Consider the following 26,322-nt stretch of genomic DNA (forward strand, 5'->3'; position numbering starts at 1 on the left):
TAGTTTGAGGCTTTTATATTAAACGTGTAGTTGATTAAAAATTAATATTTAACCAAAATAAAAAAAAAATAGAAAACTTATCATACATTATTAAGAGGCTGTAGTTGTTTAATAGTGTTTAATACAACTTAGTATAGCATTTTCTACTAGTTATTTTGTCCTTCAAATTAGTATTTAATACTTATCAATTTAACAATTAAATAGTAATGAATGATTTTAAGGATTTAGTTAATTTTAAAATGTGAGGATTAAGATGGGAATGACAAGTGATAATCTATATTGTATGTTTTAATTAAAGAGTATTAACTGATATACTATATACATATTTAAAAGAAAAATACATACACAATTCAAATGATTTCGGAATAAAAAGGATTTTAATGTGTATATGCATAAAAATATAGTTTAAATAAATATATGCATTTTTATCTTGAAATATCTAAAATGAAAGAAAAAAAAAGCACCAGTATAATTTCACAAAGCACACTAATTAATGTTCAATTGTGTATCAAGAATCACTAACCATAAGCTTGTTGAAAAATCTTTTTGATGCATGTGGATCCCACAAAAAGTGCTTTATCAAGAAATGTCGTGTATAACGGATTTGCATTTTCTTGCTTTAATAAAAATCATTCTCATCCAATCTCGGGCGTTTACTATTATTATAAAGAGGACCAATCACAATTATAGTGAACAACCATGGATTTGAAGCTATAAAACAGGTAAAGATCAATTCATTTGAGGAAGACAAAGCGTGACAGAAGTGATGGCATGCAACCCTAGTTCATCTTCTTCTAGGGTTGATAGAAGAACCATTGAGAAAAACAGAAGGATTCACATGAAAGCCCTTTACTCCAAGCTCCATTCTCTTGTTCCTCATGACTCATCTAGGGTTTTACTCTCTCTCTCTCCCTCTCTATATAATCTTAATCTACATTATTAATCTATATACACAAAATTATATAAAAATTATAATATGAAACCATGACATTTTAGAGCTTCATCTTGATGTTTTGAGGCTAAGTCTTGATGTTTTTTTTATTGTTATTAAATTAACATTCATTAAAGTCGAAACAGAAGGCAAACAAGCAAGAGGCAACAAGCTGCACCGATAACCCTTTCTAGATAGCAAAACTAAGTCATTTGAAGTTTCCGTTATAAATGTTGCAGGACATGTTATCACTACCAGATCAACTACAAGAAGCTGCAAACTACATCAAGAGATTGCAAATGAAACTGGAGAAGATGAAAGAAGAAAAGGATAATCTGACACAGATCAAGAAATTGGAAATGAATCATGACAAGAAAATCAAAAGCTCGAGTTTGATGGCAGGACACCAAAGAACGCCACAGATTGATGTTCGTGAAGTTGGATCAGCTCTTGAAGCAATTCTCATCACTGGCGTTGATTTTCAGATATTGTTTAGTGAAACCATTCGTGTGATTCATGAAGAAGGCTTTGATGTCGTCAATGCTAGCTTTTCGATTATCAACGATGTTGTTGTTCATACCATACATGCTCAGGTATACCCTTTTATTTTGTTTAGAATCATATATATATATATAAATATTTTTGTTAGTAATTTTTATAAAAATGTGACACATAAGTAAACAAATTTTCTTAACTTGCACCTTCTAGTATCTAGACCAAAAAAAAACCATCATAAGTAAACATTATGATGGTTGATTTTCTTAGCATGTCCCCTCAAACTAAACTTTGTGCTCAATCAATGAAAGATTAAAAAGAAGTTAAAATGAAATTAAGAACATCTATGATAAGGAGAGCAAATTGTAAATGATCTTGTTGGAGTTTCATCCTTTCTTCTTTGTCATTCTTCTTCTACGCTGCATATTAGTATCGTATTTTGTGGTTTCGTTTCAAAAGTTAGCATCAGTGCATTATTTAAACAAAAAAACTGGAATAATTTGGCCATACAAAAACGCTTAAGCTCTATACCACAAAAAATTATAATACAAAGTGTATTATAATCTAATTTAGACAGGGTCATGTCATGGGTAAGCTAAATATGGATTTTTGAAAGTATCGTTTTTTGGATTAGTAGCTTACTAATTGGCCATAAGATAAAACATGAATGCCTCATCGATCTATATTATCACTGCATATCATTCATATATAATTCTTGGATACTTTATAGTGCTATATGCATAAAAACAATGAAAAAATGCGTCAAAATTTTAGTTAGTTATAGGCCTCTGTATACGTTGACCCGCCTTGAATTTAGGTATGAGAGTTTGAAATATGAAATGTATAGTTTTCTTGATTGATCTTAAAAATTACGCCTATATTTTTGAAGATGTAACCAACCATCTTAATTTGTATAACTAATAATTAAACTAACCATCATAACTATATATATTGATATATATTAAGATAGCATTATGATAATTGATATTTTTAACACATGCATTAACAATTACTTATCAAGCATATTTATATTTTCTTTTTCCTTTTGATGTACAGTTCTTTTTAAATGAATAAAAAATGGATCGAACACTGTAGACAAAATATATAGATTTTGGTCTTTTCTTTTAGGAATTTATAGATTTTGTCTTACTCTATGCCAAACTATAACAGTACTGGACGTTATTCTTTTGGACACAAAACATCTCTTAAATTTAATATAAAAATACCGTTTAACTTTTTAACACATTTATAAGGTCATATATTCTGCTATGAATAAGTACAAAGTCCGTAACTCCGTATAGCCTCACTTTAACGAGTTTGAGAAGATAGATATCGCATGACATTGACGTACAACCAGGCTTTAATTTCTTTTTCATTTTACATGCTGACTTGGTGGATTAGTTTAAACATGTTTGTGCATTATTCAATGTTTTAATTGGGCTATTTAAATCTACAGATTGGAGAGAGTTATGCCTCGGAGAATGGTGTTTCAAGGATCATAGAGAAACTGAACAACATTGTGTACGGCATCTGATCTTTATATTGCATTGCCTACTTTTGCATCCTTTAATTATTTGGAGGAATTTAGTGGAACTATGTATGGTTAGGATTCAATATCTTTATCAACACTAATTGGAACATATCCCATCTATCGAATTATTAGATATCTGCTTTCAGACATGTTACGAAACCCTATTCAGAAATGATATTGCATGTGTGGACATGTGGTGTCTGTTGTGTTACTATCTATGTGCTTTTATTTCTGTAAAAGCACTAACGTATGAAAAAGTTATAGTCTTGTAAAAGTCGTAGTGTTTGGTTGGTTTGAAATTGAAATAAAAAATATAATACAATGAAAGATGAGGGGGTAAACTTGTAAGTTGGTTGAATTGTGTTTAAAAGACAAGTTTACCAATTTTCATACATGTACATTATGCATTAAAATGTATAAAACTCTTAAAATCAAGTGTCTTAATTTACCATTGTCAAGTGTCTTAATTTACCATTGTCTCATACGTTATATATAGTATAGATATATATAGTAACCAACTTCAATGTGCATTTACATAGTTTTTTTAAATATATAATATTTATATTTCTTTCATGTTAACATAATGTAGTTTGGTTGGTTGGTTAGTGTAGTATTCAACACTACTTAATCTCGGTCATGCACGGGGTTTGATTCCCTGCATCCACACCATTTTTATTTAATTAAAAAAAAGCCTTTTTCTAGTTCACCGGCCGGTCACCGGCCCTGGCCAACGCCCCCCCGGAAAACCCATCTGGGCTTTTAGAAAACCTAACAAATACTCTAATCCGGACTGGTATATGTACCGGTCTCGATTAGACCGGTCGGACCGACCGTGCGGGTTTCAAAACACTGCCACCAACCGCTTTTTCTTTTAAAGCATGTTTGAGAGAGCTTCATAGTACCATTCATTTTTGGGTTATCACCACAAACAATAACGAGTACTGCTTTGCTAGAAACAAAATTCAGATTAATGGCAGTAAGCTAAGGGGTATTTTTCTACATGTGTAGGGCTAAAATGGTCTTTTCGCCGTAGTGGGAAACAGATTTTGGTTGTTGGGTTGGGAATCATAAGAACACATAATTATTTAAAATATTTATCCTCCTTAAATATTATATATTAGTTTGAGGCTTTTATATTAAACGTGTAGTTGATTAAAAATTAATATTTAACCAAAATAAAAAAAAAATAGAAAACTTATCATACATTATTAAGAGGCTGTAGTTGTTTAATAGTGTTTAATACAACTTAGTATAGCATTTTCTACTAGTTATTTTGTCCTTCAAATTAGTATTTAATACTTATCAATTTAACAATTAAATAGTAATGAATGATTTTAAGGATTTAGTTAATTTTAAAATGTGAGGATTAAGATGGGAATGACAAGTGATAATCTATATTGTATGTTTTAATTAAAGAGTATTAACTGATATACTATATACATATTTAAAAGAAAAATACATACACAATTCAAATGATTTCGGAATAAAAAGGATTTTAATGTGTATATGCATAAAAATATAGTTTAAATAAATATATGCATTTTTATCTTGAAATATCTAAAATGAAAGAAAAAAAAAGCACCAGTATAATTTCACAAAGCACACTAATTAATGTTCAATTGTGTATCAAGAATCACTAACCATAAGCTTGTTGAAAAATCTTTTTGATGCATGTGGATCCCACAAAAAGTGCTTTATCAAGAAATGTCGTGTATAACGGATTTGCATTTTCTTGCTTTAATAAAAATCATTCTCATCCAATCTCGGGCGTTTACTATTATTATAAAGAGGACCAATCACAATTATAGTGAACAACCATGGATTTGAAGCTATAAAACAGGTAAAGATCAATTCATTTGAGGAAGACAAAGCGTGACAGAAGTGATGGCATGCAACCCTAGTTCATCTTCTTCTAGGGTTGATAGAAGAACCATTGAGAAAAACAGAAGGATTCACATGAAAGCCCTTTACTCCAAGCTCCATTCTCTTGTTCCTCATGACTCATCTAGGGTTTTACTCTCTCTCTCTCCCTCTCTATATAATCTTAATCTACATTATTAATCTATATACACAAAATTATATAAAAATTATAATATGAAACCATGACATTTTAGAGCTTCATCTTGATGTTTTGAGGCTAAGTCTTGATGTTTTTTTTATTGTTATTAAATTAACATTCATTAAAGTCGAAACAGAAGGCAAACAAGCAAGAGGCAACAAGCTGCACCGATAACCCTTTCTAGATAGCAAAACTAAGTCATTTGAAGTTTCCGTTATAAATGTTGCAGGACATGTTATCACTACCAGATCAACTACAAGAAGCTGCAAACTACATCAAGAGATTGCAAATGAAACTGGAGAAGATGAAAGAAGAAAAGGATAATCTGACACAGATCAAGAAATTGGAAATGAATCATGACAAGAAAATCAAAAGCTCGAGTTTGATGGCAGGACACCAAAGAACGCCACAGATTGATGTTCGTGAAGTTGGATCAGCTCTTGAAGCAATTCTCATCACTGGCGTTGATTTTCAGATATTGTTTAGTGAAACCATTCGTGTGATTCATGAAGAAGGCTTTGATGTCGTCAATGCTAGCTTTTCGATTATCAACGATGTTGTTGTTCATACCATACATGCTCAGGTATACCCTTTTATTTTGTTTAGAATCATATATATATATATAAATATTTTTGTTAGTAATTTTTATAAAAATGTGACACATAAGTAAACAAATTTTCTTAACTTGCACCTTCTAGTATCTAGACCAAAAAAAAACCATCATAAGTAAACATTATGATGGTTGATTTTCTTAGCATGTCCCCTCAAACTAAACTTTGTGCTCAATCAATGAAAGATTAAAAAGAAGTTAAAATGAAATTAAGAACATCTATGATAAGGAGAGCAAATTGTAAATGATCTTGTTGGAGTTTCATCCTTTCTTCTTTGTCATTCTTCTTCTACGCTGCATATTAGTATCGTATTTTGTGGTTTCGTTTCAAAAGTTAGCATCAGTGCATTATTTAAACAAAAAAACTGGAATAATTTGGCCATACAAAAACGCTTAAGCTCTATACCACAAAAAATTATAATACAAAGTGTATTATAATCTAATTTAGACAGGGTCATGTCATGGGTAAGCTAAATATGGATTTTTGAAAGTATCGTTTTTTGGATTAGTAGCTTACTAATTGGCCATAAGATAAAACATGAATGCCTCATCGATCTATATTATCACTGCATATCATTCATATATAATTCTTGGATACTTTATAGTGCTATATGCATAAAAACAATGAAAAAATGCGTCAAAATTTTAGTTAGTTATAGGCCTCTGTATACGTTGACCCGCCTTGAATTTAGGTATGAGAGTTTGAAATATGAAATGTATAGTTTTCTTGATTGATCTTAAAAATTACGCCTATATTTTTGAAGATGTAACCAACCATCTTAATTTGTATAACTAATAATTAAACTAACCATCATAACTATATATATTGATATATATTAAGATAGCATTATGATAATTGATATTTTTAACACATGCATTAACAATTACTTATCAAGCATATTTATATTTTCTTTTTCCTTTTGATGTACAGTTCTTTTTAAATGAATAAAAAATGGATCGAACACTGTAGACAAAATATATAGATTTTGGTCTTTTCTTTTAGGAATTTATAGATTTTGTCTTACTCTATGCCAAACTATAACAGTACTGGACGTTATTCTTTTGGACACAAAACATCTCTTAAATTTAATATAAAAATACCGTTTAACTTTTTAACACATTTATAAGGTCATATATTCTGCTATGAATAAGTACAAAGTCCGTAACTCCGTATAGCCTCACTTTAACGAGTTTGAGAAGATAGATATCGCATGACATTGACGTACAACCAGGCTTTAATTTCTTTTTCATTTTACATGCTGACTTGGTGGATTAGTTTAAACATGTTTGTGCATTATTCAATGTTTTAATTGGGCTATTTAAATCTACAGATTGGAGAGAGTTATGCCTCGGAGAATGGTGTTTCAAGGATCATAGAGAAACTGAACAACATTGTGTACGGCATCTGATCTTTATATTGCATTGCCTACTTTTGCATCCTTTAATTATTTGGAGGAATTTAGTGGAACTATGTATGGTTAGGATTCAATATCTTTATCAACACTAATTGGAACATATCCCATCTATCGAATTATTAGATATCTGCTTTCAGACATGTTACGAAACCCTATTCAGAAATGATATTGCATGTGTGGACATGTGGTGTCTGTTGTGTTACTATCTATGTGCTTTTATTTCTGTAAAAGCACTAACGTATGAAAAAGTTATAGTCTTGTAAAAGTCGTAGTGTTTGGTTGGTTTGAAATTGAAATAAAAAATATAATACAATGAAAGATGAGGGGGTAAACTTGTAAGTTGGTTGAATTGTGTTTAAAAGACAAGTTTACCAATTTTCATACATGTACATTATGCATTAAAATGTATAAAACTCTTAAAATCAAGTGTCTTAATTTACCATTGTCAAGTGTCTTAATTTACCATTGTCTCATACGTTATATATAGTATAGATATATATAGTAACCAACTTCAATGTGCATTTACATAGTTTTTTTAAATATATAATATTTATATTTCTTTCATGCTAACATAATGTAGTTTGGTTGGTTGGTTAGTGTAGTATTCAACACTACTTAATCTCGGTCTTGCACGGGGTTTGATTCCCTGCATCCACACCATTTTTATTTAATTAAAAAAAAGCCTTTTTCTAGTTCACCGGCCGGTCACCGGCCCTGGCCAACGCCCCCCGGAAAACCCATCTGGGCTTTTAGAAAACCTAACAAATACTCTAATCCGGACTAGTATATGTACCGGTCACGATTAGACCGGTCGGACCGACCGTGCGGGTTTCAAAACACTGCCACCAACCGCTTTTTCTTTTAAAGCATGTTTGAGAGAGCTTCATAGTACCATTCATTTTTGGGTTATCACCACAAACAATAACGAGTACTGCTTTGCTAGAAACAAAATTCAGATTAATGGCAGTAAGCTAAGGGGTATTTTTCTACATGTGTAGGGCTAAAATGGTCTTTTCGCCGTAGTGGGAAAAAGATTTTGGTTGTTGGGTTGGGAATCATAAGAACACATAATTATTTAAAATATTTATCCTCCTTAAATATTATATATTAGTTTGAGGCATTTATATTAAACGTGTAGTTGATTAAAAATTAATATTTAACCAAAATAAAAAAAAATAGAAAACTTATCATACATTATTAAGAGGCTGTAGTTGTTTAATAGTGTTTAATACAACTTAGTATAGCATTTTCTACTAGTTATTTTGTCCTTCAAATTAGTATTTAATACTTATCAATTTAACAATTAAATAGTAATGAATGATTTTAAGGATTTAGTTAGTTTCAAAATGTGAGGATTAAGATGGGAATGACAAGTGATAATCTATATTGTATGTTTTAATTAAAGAGTATTAACTGATATACTATATACATATTTAAAAGAAAAATACATACACAATTCAAATGATTTCGGAATAAAAAAGGATTTTAATGTGTATATGCATAAAAATATAGTTTAAATAAATATATGCATTTTTATCTTGAAATATCTAAAATGAAAGAAAAAAAAAGCACCGGTATAATTTCACAAAGCACACTAATTAATGTTCAATTGTGTATCAAGAATCACTAACCATAAGCTTGTTGAAAAATCTTTTTGATGCATGTGGATCCCACAAAAAGTGCTTTATCAAGAAATGTCGTGTATAACGGATTTGCATTTTCTTGCTTTAATAAAAATCATTCTCATCCAATCTCGGGCGTTTACTATTATTATAAAGAGGACCAATCACAATTATAGTGAACAACCATGGATTTGAAGCTATAAAACAGGTAAAGATCAATTCATTTGAGGAAGACAAAGCGTGACAGAAGTGATGGCATGCAACCCTAGTTCATCTTCTTCTAGGGTTGATAGAAGAACCATTGAGAAAAACAGAAGGATTCACATGAAAGCCCTTTACTCCAAGCTCCATTCTCTTGTTCCTCATGACTCATCTAGGGTTTTACTCTCTCTCTCTCCCTCTCTATATAATCTTAATCTACATTATTAATCTATATACACAAAATTATATAAAAATTATAATATGAAACCATGACATTTTAGAGCTTCATCTTGATGTTTTGAGGCTAAGTCTTGATGTTTTTTTTATTGTTATTAAATTAACATTCATTAAAGTCGAAACAGAAGGCAAACAAGCAAGAGGCAACAAGCTGCACCGATAACCCTTTCTAGATAGCAAAACTAAGTCATTTGAAGTTTCCGTTATAAATGTTGCAGGACATGTTATCACTACCAGATCAACTACAAGAAGCTGCAAACTACATCAAGAGATTGCAAATGAAACTGGAGAAGATGAAAGAAGAAAAGGATAATCTGACACAGATCAAGAAATTGGAAATGAATCATGACAAGAAAAGCAAAAGCTCGAGTTTGATGGCAGGACACCAAAGGACGCCACAGATTGATGTTCGTGAAGTTGGATCAGCTCTTGAAGCAATTCTCATCACTGGCGTTGATTTTCAGATATTGTTTAGTGAAACCATTCGTGTGATTCATGAAGAAGGCTTTGATGTCGTCAATGCTAGCTTTTCGATTATCAACGATGTTGTTGTTCATACCATACATGCTCAGGTATACCCTTTTATTTTGTTTAGAATCATATATATATATAAAAATATTTTTGTTAGTAATTTTTATAAAAATGTGACACATAAGTAAACAAATTTTCTTAACTTGCACCTTCTAGTATCTAGACCAAAAAAAAACCATCATAAGTAAACATTATGATGGTTGATTTTCTTAGCATGTCCCCTCAAACTAAACTTTGTGCTCAATCAATGAAAGATTAAAAAGAAGTTAAAATGAAATTAAGAACATCTATGATAAGGAGAGCAAATTGTAAATGATCTTGTTGGAGTTTCATTCTTTCTTCTTTGTCATTCTTCTTCTACGCTGCATATTAGTATCGTATTTTGTGGTTTCGTTTCTAAAGTTAGCATCAGTGCATGATTTAAACAAAAAAAATGAAATAATTTGGCCATACAAAAACGCTTAAGCTCTATACCACAAAAAATTATAATACAAAGTGTATTATAATCTAATTTAGACAGGGTCGTGTCATGGGTAAGCTAAATATGGATTTTTGAAAGTATCGTTTTTTGGATTAGTAGCTTACTAATTGGCCATAAGATAAAACATGAATGCCTCATCGATCTATATTATCACTGCATATCATTCATATATAATTCTTGGATACTTTATAGTGCTATATGCATAAAAACAATGAAAAAATGCGTCAAAATTTTAGTTAGTTATAGGCCTCTGTATACGTTGACCCGCCTTGAATTTAGATATGAGAGTTTGAAATATGAAATGTATAGTTTTCTTGATTGATCTTAAAAATTACGCCTATATTTTTGAAGATGTAACCAACCATCTTAATTTGTATAACTAATAATTAAACTAACCATCATAACTATATATATTGATATATATTATGATAGCATTATGATAATTGATATTTTTAACACATGCATTAACAATTACTTATCAAGCATATTTATATTTTCTTTTTCCTTTTGATGTACAGTTCTTTTTAAATGAATAAAAAATGGATCGAACACTGTAGACAAAATATATAGATTTTGGTCTTTTCTTTTAGGAATTTATAGATTTTGTCTTACTCTATGCCAAACTATAACAGTACTGGACGTTATTCTTTTGGACACAAAACATCTCTTAAATTTAATATAAAAATACCGTTTAACTTTTTAACACATTTATAAGGTCATATATTCTGCTATGAATAAGTACAAAGTCCGTAACTCCGTATAGCCTCACTTTAACGAGTTTGAGAAGATAGATATCGCATGACATTGACGTACAACCAGGCTTTAATTTCTTTTTCATTTTACATGCTGACTTGGTGGATGAAGAGGTAGGTCCCAGCAGAGGTGGTTAGGACCCGCAAGACTTCCTTAAAAGGAGACGTCTGCGCAGTTGAACACGCAAGACTCCTTAAACGGACGTCTGCGCAGTTGAACCCGCAGACTTCACCATAGGGACGTCTGCGCCGCGACCTACCAAACCCGCAGGACCCACCACGCTCAGAGTTGTGACGACCTCACATGCGGTACGCAAGCTGGTCCCGCAGGAAATGCCTCCCTATGGTTTCCAAGTATCCGCCTGTTCCCGCAGGTGCGGATACCCGCCATTAGGGACTGGCCACCCGCGCAGTATGGCTACACGCATAAGGCTCAGACTCATAATAATTCAGTAGTCACCTGAAGAAGGAATGAGTAAAGCCGGGAACATTCCCGCATAAAGGCGGGAGGGGGAAAACTCCCGCCTAAATGAGCCAGTCCGTATAATAATGGAGGATCTTTTGTGTGATACCTGACGAGGTATGGACAAAAGATCTGACCAACGATACGACAGCTCACTGACAGCAGCATGGCAGACAACACGCCACAGCACTGTGACCAAAAGCCGCCGCCTGCTCACCAACTCCTGCCATATCACGTGCCTAGCCTGTAGTTGGTGGAAAAGGAAAAGTGAACAGCACGCCTGGTCACTGTCAGCCGCTGCCTATCCACCAATTACCAGCAGAGCACGTGCGTAGGCCACAGTTGGCAGAGTAGTAGGCCGGCTAAACCTCCTTGGAAACCCACCTTCGGCTATAAAAGACATCAAATGGTAATATTATTTCATCATCTAATATCCTGTATAATTTACCTGATAACTGCTCTAGTATTAATAATATACTTTTATATTCAAAGAGTAATATAGACTGATTCTCACGCCGGAGGGTGGTCACAAGGAGGAACCCCCCCCCCCCCCCTTTCTTAGTGACGAGCTCACGGTGTCTGTTTTGCAGGTTATCGGAAGAACCATCTTGCCGGAATTAACCCCTCGTGGGAAACGTCTATCTAACCCTCAGGTTACTCGTAATCTGTCGAACCCCTCAGGTTACTCGTAATCTGTCGGGGTTCGACTGGTGTTTCTTCAGTGGATTAGTTTAAACATGTTTGTGCATTATTCAATGTTTTAATTGGGCTATTTAAATCTACAGATTGGAGAGAGTTATGCCTCGGAGAATGGTGTTTCAAGGATCATAGAGAAACTGAACAACATTGTGTACGGCATCTGATCTTTATATCGCATTGCCTACTTTTGCATCCTTTAATTATTTGGAGGAATTTAGTGGAACTATGTATGGTTAGGATTCAATATCTTTATCAACACTAATTGGAACATATCCCATCTATCGAATTATTAGATATCTGCTTTCAGACATGTTATGAAACCCTATTCAGAAATGATATTGCATGTGTGGACATGTGTCTGTTGTGTTACTATCTATGTGCTTTTATTTCTGTAAAAGCACTAACGTATGAAAAAGTTATAGTCTTGTAAAAGTCGTAGTGTTGGGTTGGTTTGAAATTGAAATAAAAAATATAATACAATGAAAGATGAGGGGGTAAACTTGTAAGTTGGTTGAATTGTGTTTAAAAGACAAGTTTACCAATTTTCATACATGTACATTATGCATTAAAATGTATTGAAGAGGTAGGTCCCAGCAGAGCCCAGTTGGTCCCGCAAGACTCACCTTGAACAGGGACGTCTGCGCAAAGGCCATCTGCTTCCGCAGGACCCACCATGCTCAGAGAACCTTACGCGCAGTACGCAAGCTGTACACGCAGGGAAAGCCTCCCAATGGTGAAGTACCCCGCCTTTTCCCGCAGTTGCGGATACAAGCCATCAGGGAAGGCTACCCGCAGACAGCAGGGCTACACGCACAAGACAATAGATACTTCAGTAGTCACATGAAGGAATGAGCAAGACGGGAACAATCCCGCCAAAATGAGCCAGTCCGTATGATTCTGAAAGATCTGTACTATACCTACCAAGGTATGGATAGGACAGACAATCTGACCAGAACAGCCCATGAGCCAATCACAGGGTGACAGCTCACCGACAACAGTACGAGGAGGAGCACCCTCTAGTACTGTTTGTCACTATTAGCCGCTGCCTACTCACCAACCCTTACTGCAGGGCATGCGCAGCCTACAGTTGGTGAAATAGTGTTACTGTGGGCCGTAACCTATTCACCAACCAGCATGGCCTGCGTATAATCCACAGTAGGTAGGACGTGCATAATCTACAGTTGGAGGAATAGTGCAGCCGACATAGTTGCTGTTGGCCGTAACCTATCCACCAACCAGTATGGCCTGTGCATAGTCCACTGTTGGTAGAACAGGAATACTATTCAGCCGGCTATACCTTCTAACCTACCTTCGGCTATAAATACTCCAACATCTTGGAATGGTAAGATCATCTGCTACCCAGTTATCTAGCAATCTCTTAATATACACTTATATTCAGAGCAATCTAGTCTGATTCTCACGCCGGAGGGTGGTCACAAGGAGGAACCCCCCCTTCTCAGTGACGAGCTTACGGTGTTTGTTTTGCAGGTCTCCTGAAGAACAGCCTTCTCAGTTAGACCTCATCCGTGGGAAACATTACTTAACCCCCAGATTATCTATAATCTGTCCAGATTATCTATAATCTGTCCAGGGTTCACTTAGTGTTTCTTCATTGGCGCCATCCGTACATAAAAGCTAGAACTATTTTAGTTTTTTCACAATTTCTGAAGAAATGGTTAACGTTACTCCGGTCCAAAGGCCAGTAACCGACCAAGAAACCCCGGTAACAACCCCAGCAACTGGGGGGAACACCGGCGGTTATACAATCCTTACGAACACTACTCCGACCACCAAGGCCGGAGCAAGTGCAGTAAATATTCCACTGGGGTTCACCGACACCCAGTTGGAAAAACGAACAAGGGCCCCTCGCCAAACACTAGATCAAGTGAAGGCGTGGGCCGAAGCACGGCAAAGAGAATTCCAAGCCGAATTGGATGAACGCTTGCGTTCAGCTCAACAGGCTGACGAATTCGGCAGTACTCGCCAACACCTCAGTATGAGCAGTGACTGCGAGTACTCAGACGAGTTGGAGTCCGATACCGACGCGAACCCTCGCCATAAGGCGAAAGGGAAGCGTAAGGAAACGGACGCCCAACCAAAAAGGAATTTTGGGGAAGCTTTTCAACCAATCGCGGAGAGAAACCCGCGTGACTTCTCCAAAACCTTTAGACCAACTGCTACAAATGCAGGAAAGTCGAAATTTGCAAGGGACATTGCGGAAGCAATCGCCCCGAGAAGTGCCAAACAGATGTCCAACATTGGCACTTATGATGGTCTATCCGACCCAGACGACCATTTGAACAGGTTCATTGCGGGGGCTACCGTCAGCAACTGGACGGAACCCACGTGGTGCTACATGTTCCAGATGACTCTGGTCGGAGCGGCCAGGGCATGGTTCGATCGTTTACCGATCCACCACATATATGACTGGGCGGACTTTCAGAACAAGTTCAGCCAGCACTTTAGCCAACAGAGGAAGTACACTGAAGAGCAGTGGACGATCCTCAACTGCGTGAGAGAGGAAGATGAATCTTTACTAGACTTCATCACCCGCTTCAACTCCAAAAAGCTAAGTCTCGGCAACATAAGTGAGGATCTGGTTCGCGCCGCCTTCATCCAAGGCGCCGAATACCCGGAACTTATCCGCACATTGACGGGTAAGGATGGCATGCCATCAACTTGGGATGCCATCATGACAGCGGCAAAGCGCTTTGCCGAGACGGAAAAGCAACTGGGAAGGGACCTTCCCCAGAGTACACACCTCTACACGCAGAGGACAAGGGAGAACAACGTTAGGACCGCCCGGCATAACAAAAAGAGGCGGCTAGGTATTTGGCAGTCAAGGGTAAACTTTGACACCTCATCCAGCTCTCGCCCTCTTGTTGGCGGAAGGGACAACACACACCCTTCAAACCGAAAAAACTGGTGGACGCCACTCACCAAGAGCGTCACGGAGATATTTGCCACGGAAAAATTGCCATGGCCAAAAGCCCCATTGATCCGACAGAAACCTAATGCGGATCAAAGCAAGTCCTGTGATTTCCACGGGACAAAGGGTCATGGTACTGAAGAGTGCACATCCTTGAAAGACATCGTTGAAGCATTTGTCAAGGATGGAAGACTGGCACATCTCGTGGCATCAATCAGGAAGGGAGGAAGGAGTGACAACCGGTACAGAGGTAACGGACGAAAGCCCGTCGACATCAGCATCAACATGGTTCATGGCAAAGTCGCAGGAAGAAAAAGACGAGCGACAGAACCATGCGCGTGGAAGGAAGCTGAGGTGCGCTTCCCGCGAGTGCCAGGAGGCCCCAGCAAAGAAGGCCCCATCGTCATCAAAAGCCAGCTGGGGCATTACATCACTTCCCGCACTCTTGTTGACAACGGCGCTTCGTCAACAGTGATGTACAGGCAGTTCTTTGACAAGCTGGATGATGAAGACAAAGAACGCCTGGAAACGGTCTACGCTTCAATGGAAGGGTTTGACGGCAGTACAGAAACCCCCCTGGGTATCCTATCTTTCCCCGTCACTCTTACAGATGGAAAACACTTCCGCACAGAGGATGTGGACTTCGTCGTGATGAGAAAACCACACCACACATACGACATCCTCTTCGGGAGAGACGGGATGGCAAGATTCAACGCCGTGGTATCTTCAGTCCACGGCATGATGGGATGGCCAACAGCTGAGGGTGTGTGGCGATGATCACTGGCATTCCCCAGGTATGCATCGCTTCTGTCTCATCTAAACCCAAACCAAAGATGGCTAAACCAACCATCACCGAACCGGAAAAATGGGCCTTCAATGGCAAATACCCCGACCAGGCCGTTACCATTGGACCAACAATCGTTGATCCCACCCGCACCTTACTCAAACGCCTACTGCAGAAAAACGCTGACATCTTTGCGTGGACACCAGCTGATATGACTGGTGTACCCCGAAGTAAGGCGGAGCATAAGCTCAAGTGCGATCAGGCTGTTACGCCAGTCGTACAAAAGCGCAGAGTAATGGGGCCTGAACAAACTAACGCGTGTAGAACCCAAGTCAAGGAACTCCTTGACGCAGGCATCATACGCGTTAGTAGATATCAAACATGGGTTGCAAATCCCGTAATGGTACCGAAGAATGACAAACAATGGCGCATGTGCATAGATTTCAAAGATTTGAACAAAGCATGCCCCAAAGATTGTTATCCGTTACCAGAAATTGATCTTAAGGTGGATTCGTTGGCACCATTTCGCCTTAAATGCTTCTTGGATGCGTATAAGGGGTACCATCAAATCCACATGGCCGTAGATGACCAGGACAAAACCGCGTTTCGGACGCCCGATGGTACATTTTGTTATAAAATGATGCCCTTCGGACTTAAGAATGCAGGGTCCACGTACCAACGCCTGATGGACAAAGAGTTTCATGCCCAAATCGGGAGAAACTTGGAAGTCTATATGGATGATTTGGTCATCAAAAGCCCCGAGCCAGAAGCGATGTTGAAAGACATTGAAGAAACCTTCAACACGCTCAGAAAGATAAACATGAAGCTCAACCCGAGCAAGTGTTCATTTGGGATGGAAGAAGGGAAGTTCTTGGGAGTCATTGTTACTAAAGATGGCTTCAGAGCGAACCCTGAAAAGGTCGAAGCCATTGTTAAAATGGAATCACCTACCACCATCAAACAGGCTCAGACACTGAATGGACGACTAGTCGCACTTAATCGCTTTTTGGCAAACCATGCAGATAAGTCGTTTCCTTTCGTGTCAACATTAAGAAACTGCTTAAAGAAAACGCACTTCCGCTGGACACCAGAAGCGGAAGCAGCTTTTCAGGAGATTCGGTCACGCCTGATCGAACTCCCAACACTTACCGCACCACAAGCGGAAGAGGAGTTAATCCTATACCTTTCCGCAACAGATAGAGCAACCGGGGCAGTACTGCTAACAGAACGAAAAGGCATCCAGATGCCAATCTATTATGTTAGCCGTGTACTAACAGACGTAGAAACCCGGTACTCTACCCTCGAAAAATTAGTCTTAGCACTTATACACGCTTCACGCAGGTTAAGACGATATTTCCAGGGCCACCCAATCACCATTCTCACCAACTTCAAACTCTCAAACGTTCTAGGCAAACCCGAATTATCGGGACGTCTAGCCAAATGGGCAATTGAATTGGGAGAATATGCAATTAAGTACAAGCCAAGACCAGCCATAAAAGGCCAGGTCCTGGCCGATTTTATTGCAGAAGTCCCCGCTACGCTGGAGAAAGAGTGCCAGGAGGAGGCTCAACCCTCCCCAGCACAGGACATCAACGATATCTGGCGACTCTATACTGATGGAGCAGCCAACAACGAGGGTTCAGGCGCAGAGTTAAAACTAACCAACCCAGCGGGCCAAGAATATACTTACGCTATTCGGTTGGATTTCCCAAGTACGAATAACGAAGCCGAATACGAAGCATTCTTGGCCGGATTGAGAATTGCGCGTAAAATGGGAGTGAAAAACTTGGAAGCCCACGTGGATTCCATGCTGGTGGCCAACCAAATAAATGGGACGTACACGGCTGTGAACGACATAATGGCCCTGTACCTCGCCCAGGCAAAAACCCTTATGCGTGATTTTAATGATTGTAAAGTCATACACGTTAAACGCAGCGAAAACAAATCTGCGGATGCGTTAAGCAAGCTTGCATCACTGGCCTTCACCCACTTGGGAAAGGACATCCGCATTGAACTCCTTGAAGCACCATCAGTCCCGCACAAGGAAATTTGTGTCATCCAAACCGGTACAGAAACGTGGATGACACCAATAATAAATTACCTTGCAGCAGGAACACTACCAGAATCAAAAACACAGGCAAGAAAACTACGCTGTAAAGCACTAAATTATCAACTCATCAATGACAAGCTTTACAGACGTAACTTTCTTGGCCCACTTTTAAGATGCGTGGACAACCAAGATGCTGACTACCTCTTAAGGGAAGTACACGAGGGCATCTGTGGAGTTCACGCAGGTCCCCGCGCTGTTGTGGCTAAGCTGAACAATACGGGATACTTTTGGCCGGGGATGCATATGGATGCACTGGCATACACTAGAAAATGCAGGTCTTGCCAGCTTTACGCACCCAACACGCATCGCCCGAAGAACGAACTTGTTCCAGTCACTTCTTCGTGGCCATTTCAGAAGTGGGCCATCGATGTGACAGGCCCATTTCCCACAGCAGCAGGAAATGTTCAGTTCCTAGTGGTAGCCATCGATTACTTCACCAAGTGGATAGAAGCAAAACCTTTAGCCCAAACAACCGCAAAACATATTAAAAAATTTATTTGGGAATTTATTATCTGTCGTTTTGGACTTCCACAGAATCTGGTGAGCGATAACGGCACCAACTTTGCTGACAAGAAGCTACAGCAGTGGCTGAAAGAACTTCAAATCACCCACACCTTTACCTCAGTGGCACACCCGCAAGGTAATGGTGAGGTGGAAAGAGCAAACAAGAGCATCGTCGATGGCATAAAGAAAAGACTCTTGAAACACAGATCCGGCTAGGTGGACGAGCTCCCGCACGTCCTTTGGGCAAACAGAACGCTGAAAAAGACCAGTACGGGGGAAACCCCGTTCAGTCTCACTTATGGCACTGAAACCATGATCCCAGTCGAAATTGGTTTACCCTCACCAAGGGTATTGATCCAGCCAGAGGACAATGATGCGGAAAGACGGTTAGACCTTATGCTAACCGAGGAACGCAGAGACTTAGCCGCAGTGCGTGAAGAAAATTACAAACGACAAATGCAAAAGTACTACAACACGCGGGTAAAACTCTGCAACTTCAATGAAGGAGACTACATACTGCGTAACAACGAGGCTTCAAACCAAGAGCGCCCAGGAAAGCTGGCCCCAGTCTGGGAAGGGCCATACATTATCAAAGAAGTCCTGGGAAAAGGCGCATACCGGCTTGAAAGGCTCGATGGCACTCCTATCCCAAGAACATGGAATGGAGCTCAATTACGCAAATGTTATATGTAGATCAATTCCAAACTTGTAAAGAAAAGGCCTAGAGCCACTTCTAATGGAAATGATTCTCCTTACACAATGTATTGATAGCCTAACCCTTAACTTATGAACTTCCCATGTGCCGGTATTCACCGCACCAATGCGTGAAGAAGTAAGTAATTGCGTGTGGAAGGCGGCAAAACCCGCATAAACACAACGCTAAAAATGTTAAAAAGTTCTAAGGAAAACCTACACGCAGGTCAGATGTAAGTAAAGATTAGCCATCCTTGTAAGTGCAAGTGACGGTCTTACCCGCACAATCACAAACAAGGAAGCAAAACTTCAACCTATCATCTACCACGTTCAAAGGTTAACTTATTCTGAACACTTAGAAAATTTCAAGGAAAAGATAAGGAAAACTTCCACGCAGGATAAATGTAAGTTTAGCCATCCTACTAAGTGCAAGTGACGGTCCCACCCGCACAATCATGAAAGAGGAAGCAAAAATAAACTTATAATTTACCATGTCAAAAAGTTAAACTTATCTAAGTACTAAAGAAATTGCTAAGTGTAAACATGCGTAAAATAAACAAAGAAAAGGACATTCTTTATTTCATCAACTTGAATATTACAAACATTGCTGGGTATATACCCGCATACAAAAGTACAAGAGCAAATATCTACGCTAGTGGCGGAAAGGGATCTTTTGGATCATGCTTCAGGACCACTCCCACTTGGACCCGCACCATCAGCAGAGGGTGACGGTTCAAGGAAAGCTCTAAGGACAGCAAGCCCATCATCAGCAGCAGCAATTTCATTTACCTTCTCCACCACCGGATGCGGGAAGGCAGCATACTGGTTCACTGCTTGGTCATAAATAGTTTCGGTATCCGCGCCATACAAAGGGAAGTTGGAAGGCGGGACGCCTTTCTCAGCAAACCCTAGACCAAGCAGGAAGCCGGTCCGTTCCCCATCCTCATGAGAAGCGTTGAGGGCTGCGCTCATAGCATCGTCGTAAGATGTCTCTGAAAAGACCCGATGCACAACCTACAAAAAATGTACAAGTATAAGAACTATTCTACAAAAAAAAGCGTGACGACATAAAGCTAAAATACCTGAGGCAACGCTTCTCGAAGAAGCCATTCCTTGGCAGCCAGAGCTTGGGTGCAGGCGCGTTCAGCTTCGTTCTTATTAAGATTGGCGAGAAGCACATCCTTTGCAGCGGCCTCTTCAACGCCCTTAAGCTTCCGTTCGGTATGCGCAAGCACACCCCTCTGGTCCAGGATCTCTTGAAGCTTCTTCGCATCCTCCATAGCCAAGGCATCATGAGCCTGTTGAAGAGCCTCTAACTTAGCTTTAAGTTCTTCATTCTCCAGGCGGAGAGGCTCAGCAACAGCTTCAGCCTTGGTGGCCCTCTCGGTCGCGTTCCTCGCAGTCTCCTTAGCTAGCCGAAGCTGTTCGTTAACAGCTTGGGCAGCCTTGGAGCGGGCCTCGAGTCGCGCTTGAACCTCAACCTCGAGGGCCTTGAAGGCCTTCTCCTTCTCCGCAGATACTGCGGTCAGTCTTTGGTTCTCCTCCCGGAGAGCACGCGCCTGAGATACTTCTTTAACGCGAGCTGCTTTCAACTTGTCGTTTTCACGACAAAGCAGCTCGACGCGTGGCTGCATCCGGGCCAGGAGAACCCGAAGCTCGTTGGTTAGCCTACCCTCCTGGTAGCTAACCATGGCTTCCCCCAACGCACCATGGGGAGCAGCGTGGCGAGCCCAGTCCACGCACTCCACAGGTGTACGAAGGGTTGTTCCTCGGCGTATGTTCCATCTTGGAACATACACTTCATTGGAATCCGACACTGCAAAAGAAACAAAGCAGTTAGGAAAAGATGATAAAAATTACATAAAGGACAAAAGAACCCTACGCACCTGTAGGGTCGATCACAGGCCGATAGCCACCGAACCCATCACCTGAGCCTAAGGGAAATCCATCCAAAAGGTCAGGCAGATGGGAAGGTAACAAAGATCGGCGAGAAGCCCCGCGCGTACCTGAAGGTCCAGCCGTCGAGGCCGATGGCGGAGGCGGCATGGTTTCCGCCGCAGTCGATGGCGGGGGCATGGTGTCCGCCGCGGACGCCGCCGAAGAGTCAGCAGCAACAGTTACCGCCGGCTCGGTGAACGATGCTGTAAAAATTGCACTCACCGCCGGCGGTGACGTCATCTCGGCTAGAACAGTTGGCTCAAAGGATTGAGCAACTGGACCAGCGGAAGCAGGCGAAGGTGCCTGGGTCGACGCCTCAGGTAGGCTGACCGAGCCTACCGTCATTGGCGGAGAAGTACTCCCCTGCGCTCCACCCTGGAATGCGTCAACATCCACGCCTGCACAAGAAGATAAGTGTTAACAAATTTATAAAGTGACAAATCTACAAGAAGAATGTTTGTACTTACGGGTTTTCTTGAGTCTGAACGTACGGAGGGGCGGGGACAAGCCCGATGGGGCCGGTCTCTTGATGCCGGTCACCGTCGTCGTCGGTTCTTCGGAGGTAACAGTGGTAGCCTCCGGAGCAGTGGTCTTCTCACCACCGGGGTTCCCCGCCACCTCTTCATTATCTGACTCGGTGTCAGATAGAAGCACCGGATCAGCTGTGGAGGCCACCTTCTCCTTCCCTTTCCCGCCGGCAGCCTTCCTCTTCCGCACTAGCGGAGGACCATCTGCGGATTCCTCAGAAGAAGAAATGACGTAAGGAATTCCAGCAGCAGGTACAGCAGTGAGGGGTTGAGGATAGAATATCGCCTTACCAGGCCGCCGGTGGCTCAGGATCTCTTGGCCCGGCGGATAGACCTCCACAAACCGATCCGCCATTTGTTCCAGGATGGGCAACTCGTTCTCGTCTAGAGCACGAGTACCCATCCGCGCGGGACCGTCAGCTTCCCACGGGTACAGGAGCGACTCCAAGTTGTTCCCCTCTGAAAGGAAATAAACAGTTAGAAGATAAACTTATATAAGCAAAGAGAAACGGAGCATACCGTAAGGGATAGAGTTCGAACCGTATTCGAGGACGATTGGAACCTTTTGCGCGTCAGCCTCTTTCCACACTCGGCTCATCCCCAACATCACCATCCCGGACTCCGGAAACCGGAAAACCGGAGATTGGACCAGGGATATCTTTGCAAACCATTCCGCCTCCTGATAGTTTGTGGCGTGGTGGCTCGTAATGGCTTGGCCATTTTTAAACTTCATGGCAATGGGGACGGCGCGAGCAGAAATGTAGAAGAACTCCCGCTTCCACGATCGGAGACTGCGCTCTGTCGCGCAAATCTTCAAACCCTTGATTCGGGTTGTCAGGGTGTACCACCCCTGGATGCACCTCCAAGTATAGAAGGTCATCAGGCGGTCCACGTAGGGCTCAACACCCAATATCCGGCACACCCACTCGAAGTGGCGAATCTTCGCGATCGCCATTGGGTGCAGCTCGGTCAGATGAACACCGTGCCTTTCGAGGACACGGTAAACAAACTTTGTCAATGGGAACCTAAGGTTCCCATAAACAAAGAATGCAGCATATACCCCGATCTTGCCACTGGGGGCATCGTACACGGTCTGATGGGGTTCAGGAAACTCAGGCTCGAGAGGATCGAGCATGAACTTCCTAACAACATACCGGTACTGATCGCCGGGCAGAGCACACTGGCACTCACCAGCAGTACTCTTGTCATCGGCCGAAGACTCAAGATCACGAGAAGACATTGTGCAGAAAAAAGAAAGCGATTTCGGGAAAATGCTAGCCTGAAAAGGGGAGTATTTGCCGGAAATCGCTAAAGAAGAAGAAGAGAAGGGTGAAAGTGTGGATTGCAAACAGCCCTCTCCCCCTTTATATACTAATCGCAATTAATGCGATGAATTTAATGCGGAGGAGAGAGAAATCGAAGGTGCAATGAAACTATGACACGTGGCATAAAGCAGGCTGGCAACAGCTGTTGACAGGACGTGTGCCAGCAATTTCGCGGCCACGCGCCCGAAAAATCGCGCCCACGCGCCTGAAAAAGAGACTGGAATGACCATATAATGTCACGTCACCATAACTTCCTGCACGTCCTGACACAGTCAGAAGAAACCGTCGCACGACGTTTCAGACGTTTGGACTGTTCCTATCTTTCTACCAACTCTTCGAATTTTGAATTTCAAAATTCAAAAAAGATTCAAAAGTAAGCGGGAAAACACCCCTAACCTTGGCAAACAAGTAACCATAAGACAGGTGCGGGTACAGTGTTAACGCAAAACCCTTCACATACCTAGCACCCGCAGGGAATTGAAGCCAAGAATACCTTGGCAACCAAGTAACTATAAGACAGGTGCGGGTACAGTGTTAAGGCAAAACCCTTCACATACCTAGCACCCGCAGAGAATTGAAACCAAGAAGGATCTTCTAGGCAATGCTTGCGGATAGAGGAATAACATCCCCGCATAACGGGAACGTCGAGAATTATATTGTTTGAAACTCCGTAATGGAATTGGTGGTCTTAGCATAATTGATCACTATGTTGAAAACCACCAGAACCTCATGGAGACTATATACAAGTAAGACTTAACGCTCCTGCCTTGCGAGAAGGTTACATACCTACCCGCATCATACCCAAAGATCAAGCAAAAAAATCGGGAATTTTTGCAAGTGACACTAGGAAACCCGCGGGAAGAATCCCCACGGAGAACCTTAAAACTAAAAAGCCTTTTCAAAACCCCTTGCTCAAAGTCCAAAAGTTCACCTCACTTTATTAAACATTCATGAGAAGAACATTGGACTGGGGGGACTTGAAGAGGTAGGTCCCAGCAGAGCCCAGTTGGTCCCGCAAGACTCACCTTGAACAGGGACGTCTGCGCAAAGGCCATCTGCTTCCGCAGGACCCACCATGCTCAGAGAACCTTACGCGCAGTACGCAAGCTGTACACGCAGGGAAAGCCTCCCAATGGTGAAGTACCCCGCCTTTTCCCGCAGTTGCGGATACAAGCCATCAGGGAAGGCTACCCGCAGACAGCAGGGCTACACGCACAAGACAATAGATACTTCAGTAGTCACATGAAGGAATGAGCAAGACGGGAACAATCCCGCCAAAATGAGCCAGTCCGTATGATTCTGAAAGATCTGTACTATACCTACCAAGGTATGGATAGGACAGACAATCTGACCAGAACAGCCCATGAGCCAATCACAGGGTGACAGCTCACCGACAACAGTACGAGGAGGAGCACCCTCTAGTACTGTTTGTCACTATTAGCCGCTGCCTACTCACCAACCCTTACTGCAGGGCATGCGCAGCCTACAGTTGGTGAAATAGTGTTACTGTGGGCCGTAACCTATTCACCAACCAGCATGGCCTGCGTATAATCCACAGTAGGTAGGACGTGCATAATCTACAGTTGGAGGAATAGTGCAGCCGACATAGTTGCTGTTGGCCGTAACCTATCCACCAACCAGTATGGCCTGTGCATAGTCCACTGTTGGTAGAACAGGAATACTATTCAGCCGGCTATACCTTCTAACCTACCTTCGGCTATAAATACTCCAACATCTTGGAATGGTAAGATCATCTGCTACCCAGTTATCTAGCAATCTCTTAATATACACTTATATTCAGAGCAATCTAGTCTGATTCTCACGCCGGAGGGTGGTCACAAGGAGGAACCCCCCCTTCTCAGTGACGAGCTTACGGTGTTTGTTTTGCAGGTCTCCTGAAGAACAGCCTTCTCAGTTAGACCTCATCCGTGGGAAACATTACTTAACCCCCAGATTATCTATAATCTGTCCAGATTATCTATAATCTGTCCAGGGTTCACTTAGTGTTTCTTCATGTATAAAACTCTTAAAATCAAGTGTCTTAATTTACCATTGTCAAGTGTCTTAATTTACCATTGTCTCATACGTTATATATAGTATAGATATATATAGTAACCAACTTCAATGTGCATTTACATAGTTTTTTTAAATATATAATATTTATATTTCTTTCATGCTAACATAATGTAGTTTGGTTGGTTGGTTAGTGTAGTATTCAACACTACTTAATCTCAGTCTTGCACGGGGTTTGATTCCCTGCATCCACACCATTTTTATTTAATTAAAAAAAAAGCCTTTTTCTAGTTCACCGGCCGGTCACCGGCCCTGGCCAACGCCCCCCGGAAAACCCATCTGGGCTTTTAGAAAACCTAACAAATACTCTAATCCGGACTGGTATATGTACCGGTCTCGATTAGACCGGTCGGACCGACCGTGCGGGTTTCAAAACACTGCCACCAACCGCTTTTTCTTTTAAAGCATGTTTGAGAGGGCTTCATAGTACCATTCATTTTTGGGTTATCACCACAAACAATAACGAGTACTGCTTTGCTAGAAACAAAATTCAGATTAATGGCAGTAAGCTAAGGGGTATTTTTCTACATGTGTAGGGCTAAAATGGTCTTTTCGCCGTAGTGGGAAACAGATTTTGGTTGTTGGGTTGGGAATCATAAGAACACATAATTATTTAAAATATTTATCCTCCTTAAATATTATATATTAGTTTGAGGCTTTTATATTAAACGTGTAGTTGATTAAAAATTAATATTTAACCAAAATAAAAAAAAATAGAAAACTTATCATACATTATTAAGAGGCTGTAGTTGTTTAATAGTGTTTAATACATCTTAGTATAGCATTTTCTACTAGTTATTTTGTCCTTCAAATTAGTATTTAATACTTATCAATTTAACAATTAAATAGTAATGAATGATTTTAAGGATTTAGTTAGTTTTAAAATGTGAGGATTAAGATGGGAATGACAAGTGATAATCTATATTGTATGTTTTAATTAAAGAGTATTAACTGATATACTATATACATATTTAAAAGAAAAATACATACACAATTCAAATGATTTCGGAATAAAAAAGGATTTTAATGTGTATATGCATAAAAATATAGTTTAAATAAATATATGCATTTTTATCTTGAAATATCTAAAATGAAAGAAAAAAAAAGCACCGGTATAATTTCACAAAGCACACTAATTAATGTTCAATTGTGTATCAAGAATCACTAACCATAAGCTTGTTGAAAAATCTTTTTGATGCATGTGGATCCCACAAAAAGTGCTTTATCAAGAAATGTCGTGTATAACGGATTTGCATTTTCTTGCTTTAATAAAAATCATTCTCATCCAATCTCGGGCGTTTACTATTATTATAAAGAGGACCAATCACAATTATAGTGAACAACCATGGATTTGAAGCTATAAAACAGGTAAAGATCAATTCATTTGAGGAAGACAAAGCGTGACAGAAGTG

At 40.1% G+C, this 26,322-nt stretch overlaps 3 protein-coding genes across 3 annotated transcripts; all 3 read left to right on the forward strand.

Annotated features, from left to right (window-relative positions):
- The first annotated feature begins 722 nt into the window (after positions 1–722).
- Positions 723–3,024, forward strand: LOC143547859 (transcription factor bHLH162-like). The gene is made up of 3 exons (XM_077039171.1): positions 723–892; positions 1,171–1,524; positions 2,883–3,024. Exons 1-3 carry the CDS (start codon positions 767–769, stop codon positions 2,958–2,960), a joined length of 558 nt encoding a protein of 185 aa, XP_076895286.1. The 5' UTR covers positions 723–766; the 3' UTR covers positions 2,961–3,024.
- A 1,773-nt stretch (positions 3,025–4,797) lies between these two features.
- On the forward strand, positions 4,798–7,099 carry LOC143547860 (transcription factor bHLH162-like). The gene is made up of 3 exons (XM_077039172.1): positions 4,798–4,967; positions 5,246–5,599; positions 6,958–7,099. Exons 1-3 carry the CDS (start codon positions 4,842–4,844, stop codon positions 7,033–7,035), a joined length of 558 nt encoding a protein of 185 aa, XP_076895287.1. The 5' UTR covers positions 4,798–4,841; the 3' UTR covers positions 7,036–7,099.
- A 1,771-nt stretch (positions 7,100–8,870) lies between these two features.
- On the forward strand, positions 8,871–12,198 carry LOC143547861 (transcription factor bHLH162-like). Its single transcript, XM_077039173.1, has 3 exons — positions 8,871–9,041; positions 9,320–9,673; positions 12,114–12,198. The coding sequence occupies exons 1-3, from the start codon at positions 8,916–8,918 to the stop codon at positions 12,189–12,191; spliced, it is 558 nt and encodes a 185-aa protein (XP_076895288.1). The 5' UTR covers positions 8,871–8,915; the 3' UTR covers positions 12,192–12,198.
- Positions 12,199–26,322: the final 14,124 nt, after the last annotated feature.

This window comes from Bidens hawaiensis, unplaced genomic scaffold, assembly GCF_021521415.1.
Source record: "Bidens hawaiensis isolate Kalapana, Puna unplaced genomic scaffold, B.hawaiensis_p1.1 tig00014841_1, whole genome shotgun sequence".
Taxonomy (NCBI): Eukaryota; Viridiplantae; Streptophyta; class Magnoliopsida; order Asterales; family Asteraceae; genus Bidens; species Bidens hawaiensis.

Coding starts and splice junctions, on each gene's coding strand:
- LOC143547859 (XM_077039171.1), top strand. CDS start 767: ATGGCATGCAACCCTAGTTCATCTTCTTCTAGGGTTGATAGAAGAACC. Junction 893..1,170: donor TTCCTCATGACTCATCTAGG/GTTTTACTCTCT, acceptor TAAATGTTGCAG/GACATGTTATCACTACCAGA. Junction 1,525..2,882: donor TTCATACCATACATGCTCAG/GTATACCCTTTT, acceptor TTAAATCTACAG/ATTGGAGAGAGTTATGCCTC.
- LOC143547860 (XM_077039172.1), top strand. CDS start 4,842: ATGGCATGCAACCCTAGTTCATCTTCTTCTAGGGTTGATAGAAGAACC. Junction 4,968..5,245: donor TTCCTCATGACTCATCTAGG/GTTTTACTCTCT, acceptor TAAATGTTGCAG/GACATGTTATCACTACCAGA. Junction 5,600..6,957: donor TTCATACCATACATGCTCAG/GTATACCCTTTT, acceptor TTAAATCTACAG/ATTGGAGAGAGTTATGCCTC.
- LOC143547861 (XM_077039173.1), top strand. CDS start 8,916: ATGGCATGCAACCCTAGTTCATCTTCTTCTAGGGTTGATAGAAGAACC. Junction 9,042..9,319: donor TTCCTCATGACTCATCTAGG/GTTTTACTCTCT, acceptor TAAATGTTGCAG/GACATGTTATCACTACCAGA. Junction 9,674..12,113: donor TTCATACCATACATGCTCAG/GTATACCCTTTT, acceptor TTAAATCTACAG/ATTGGAGAGAGTTATGCCTC.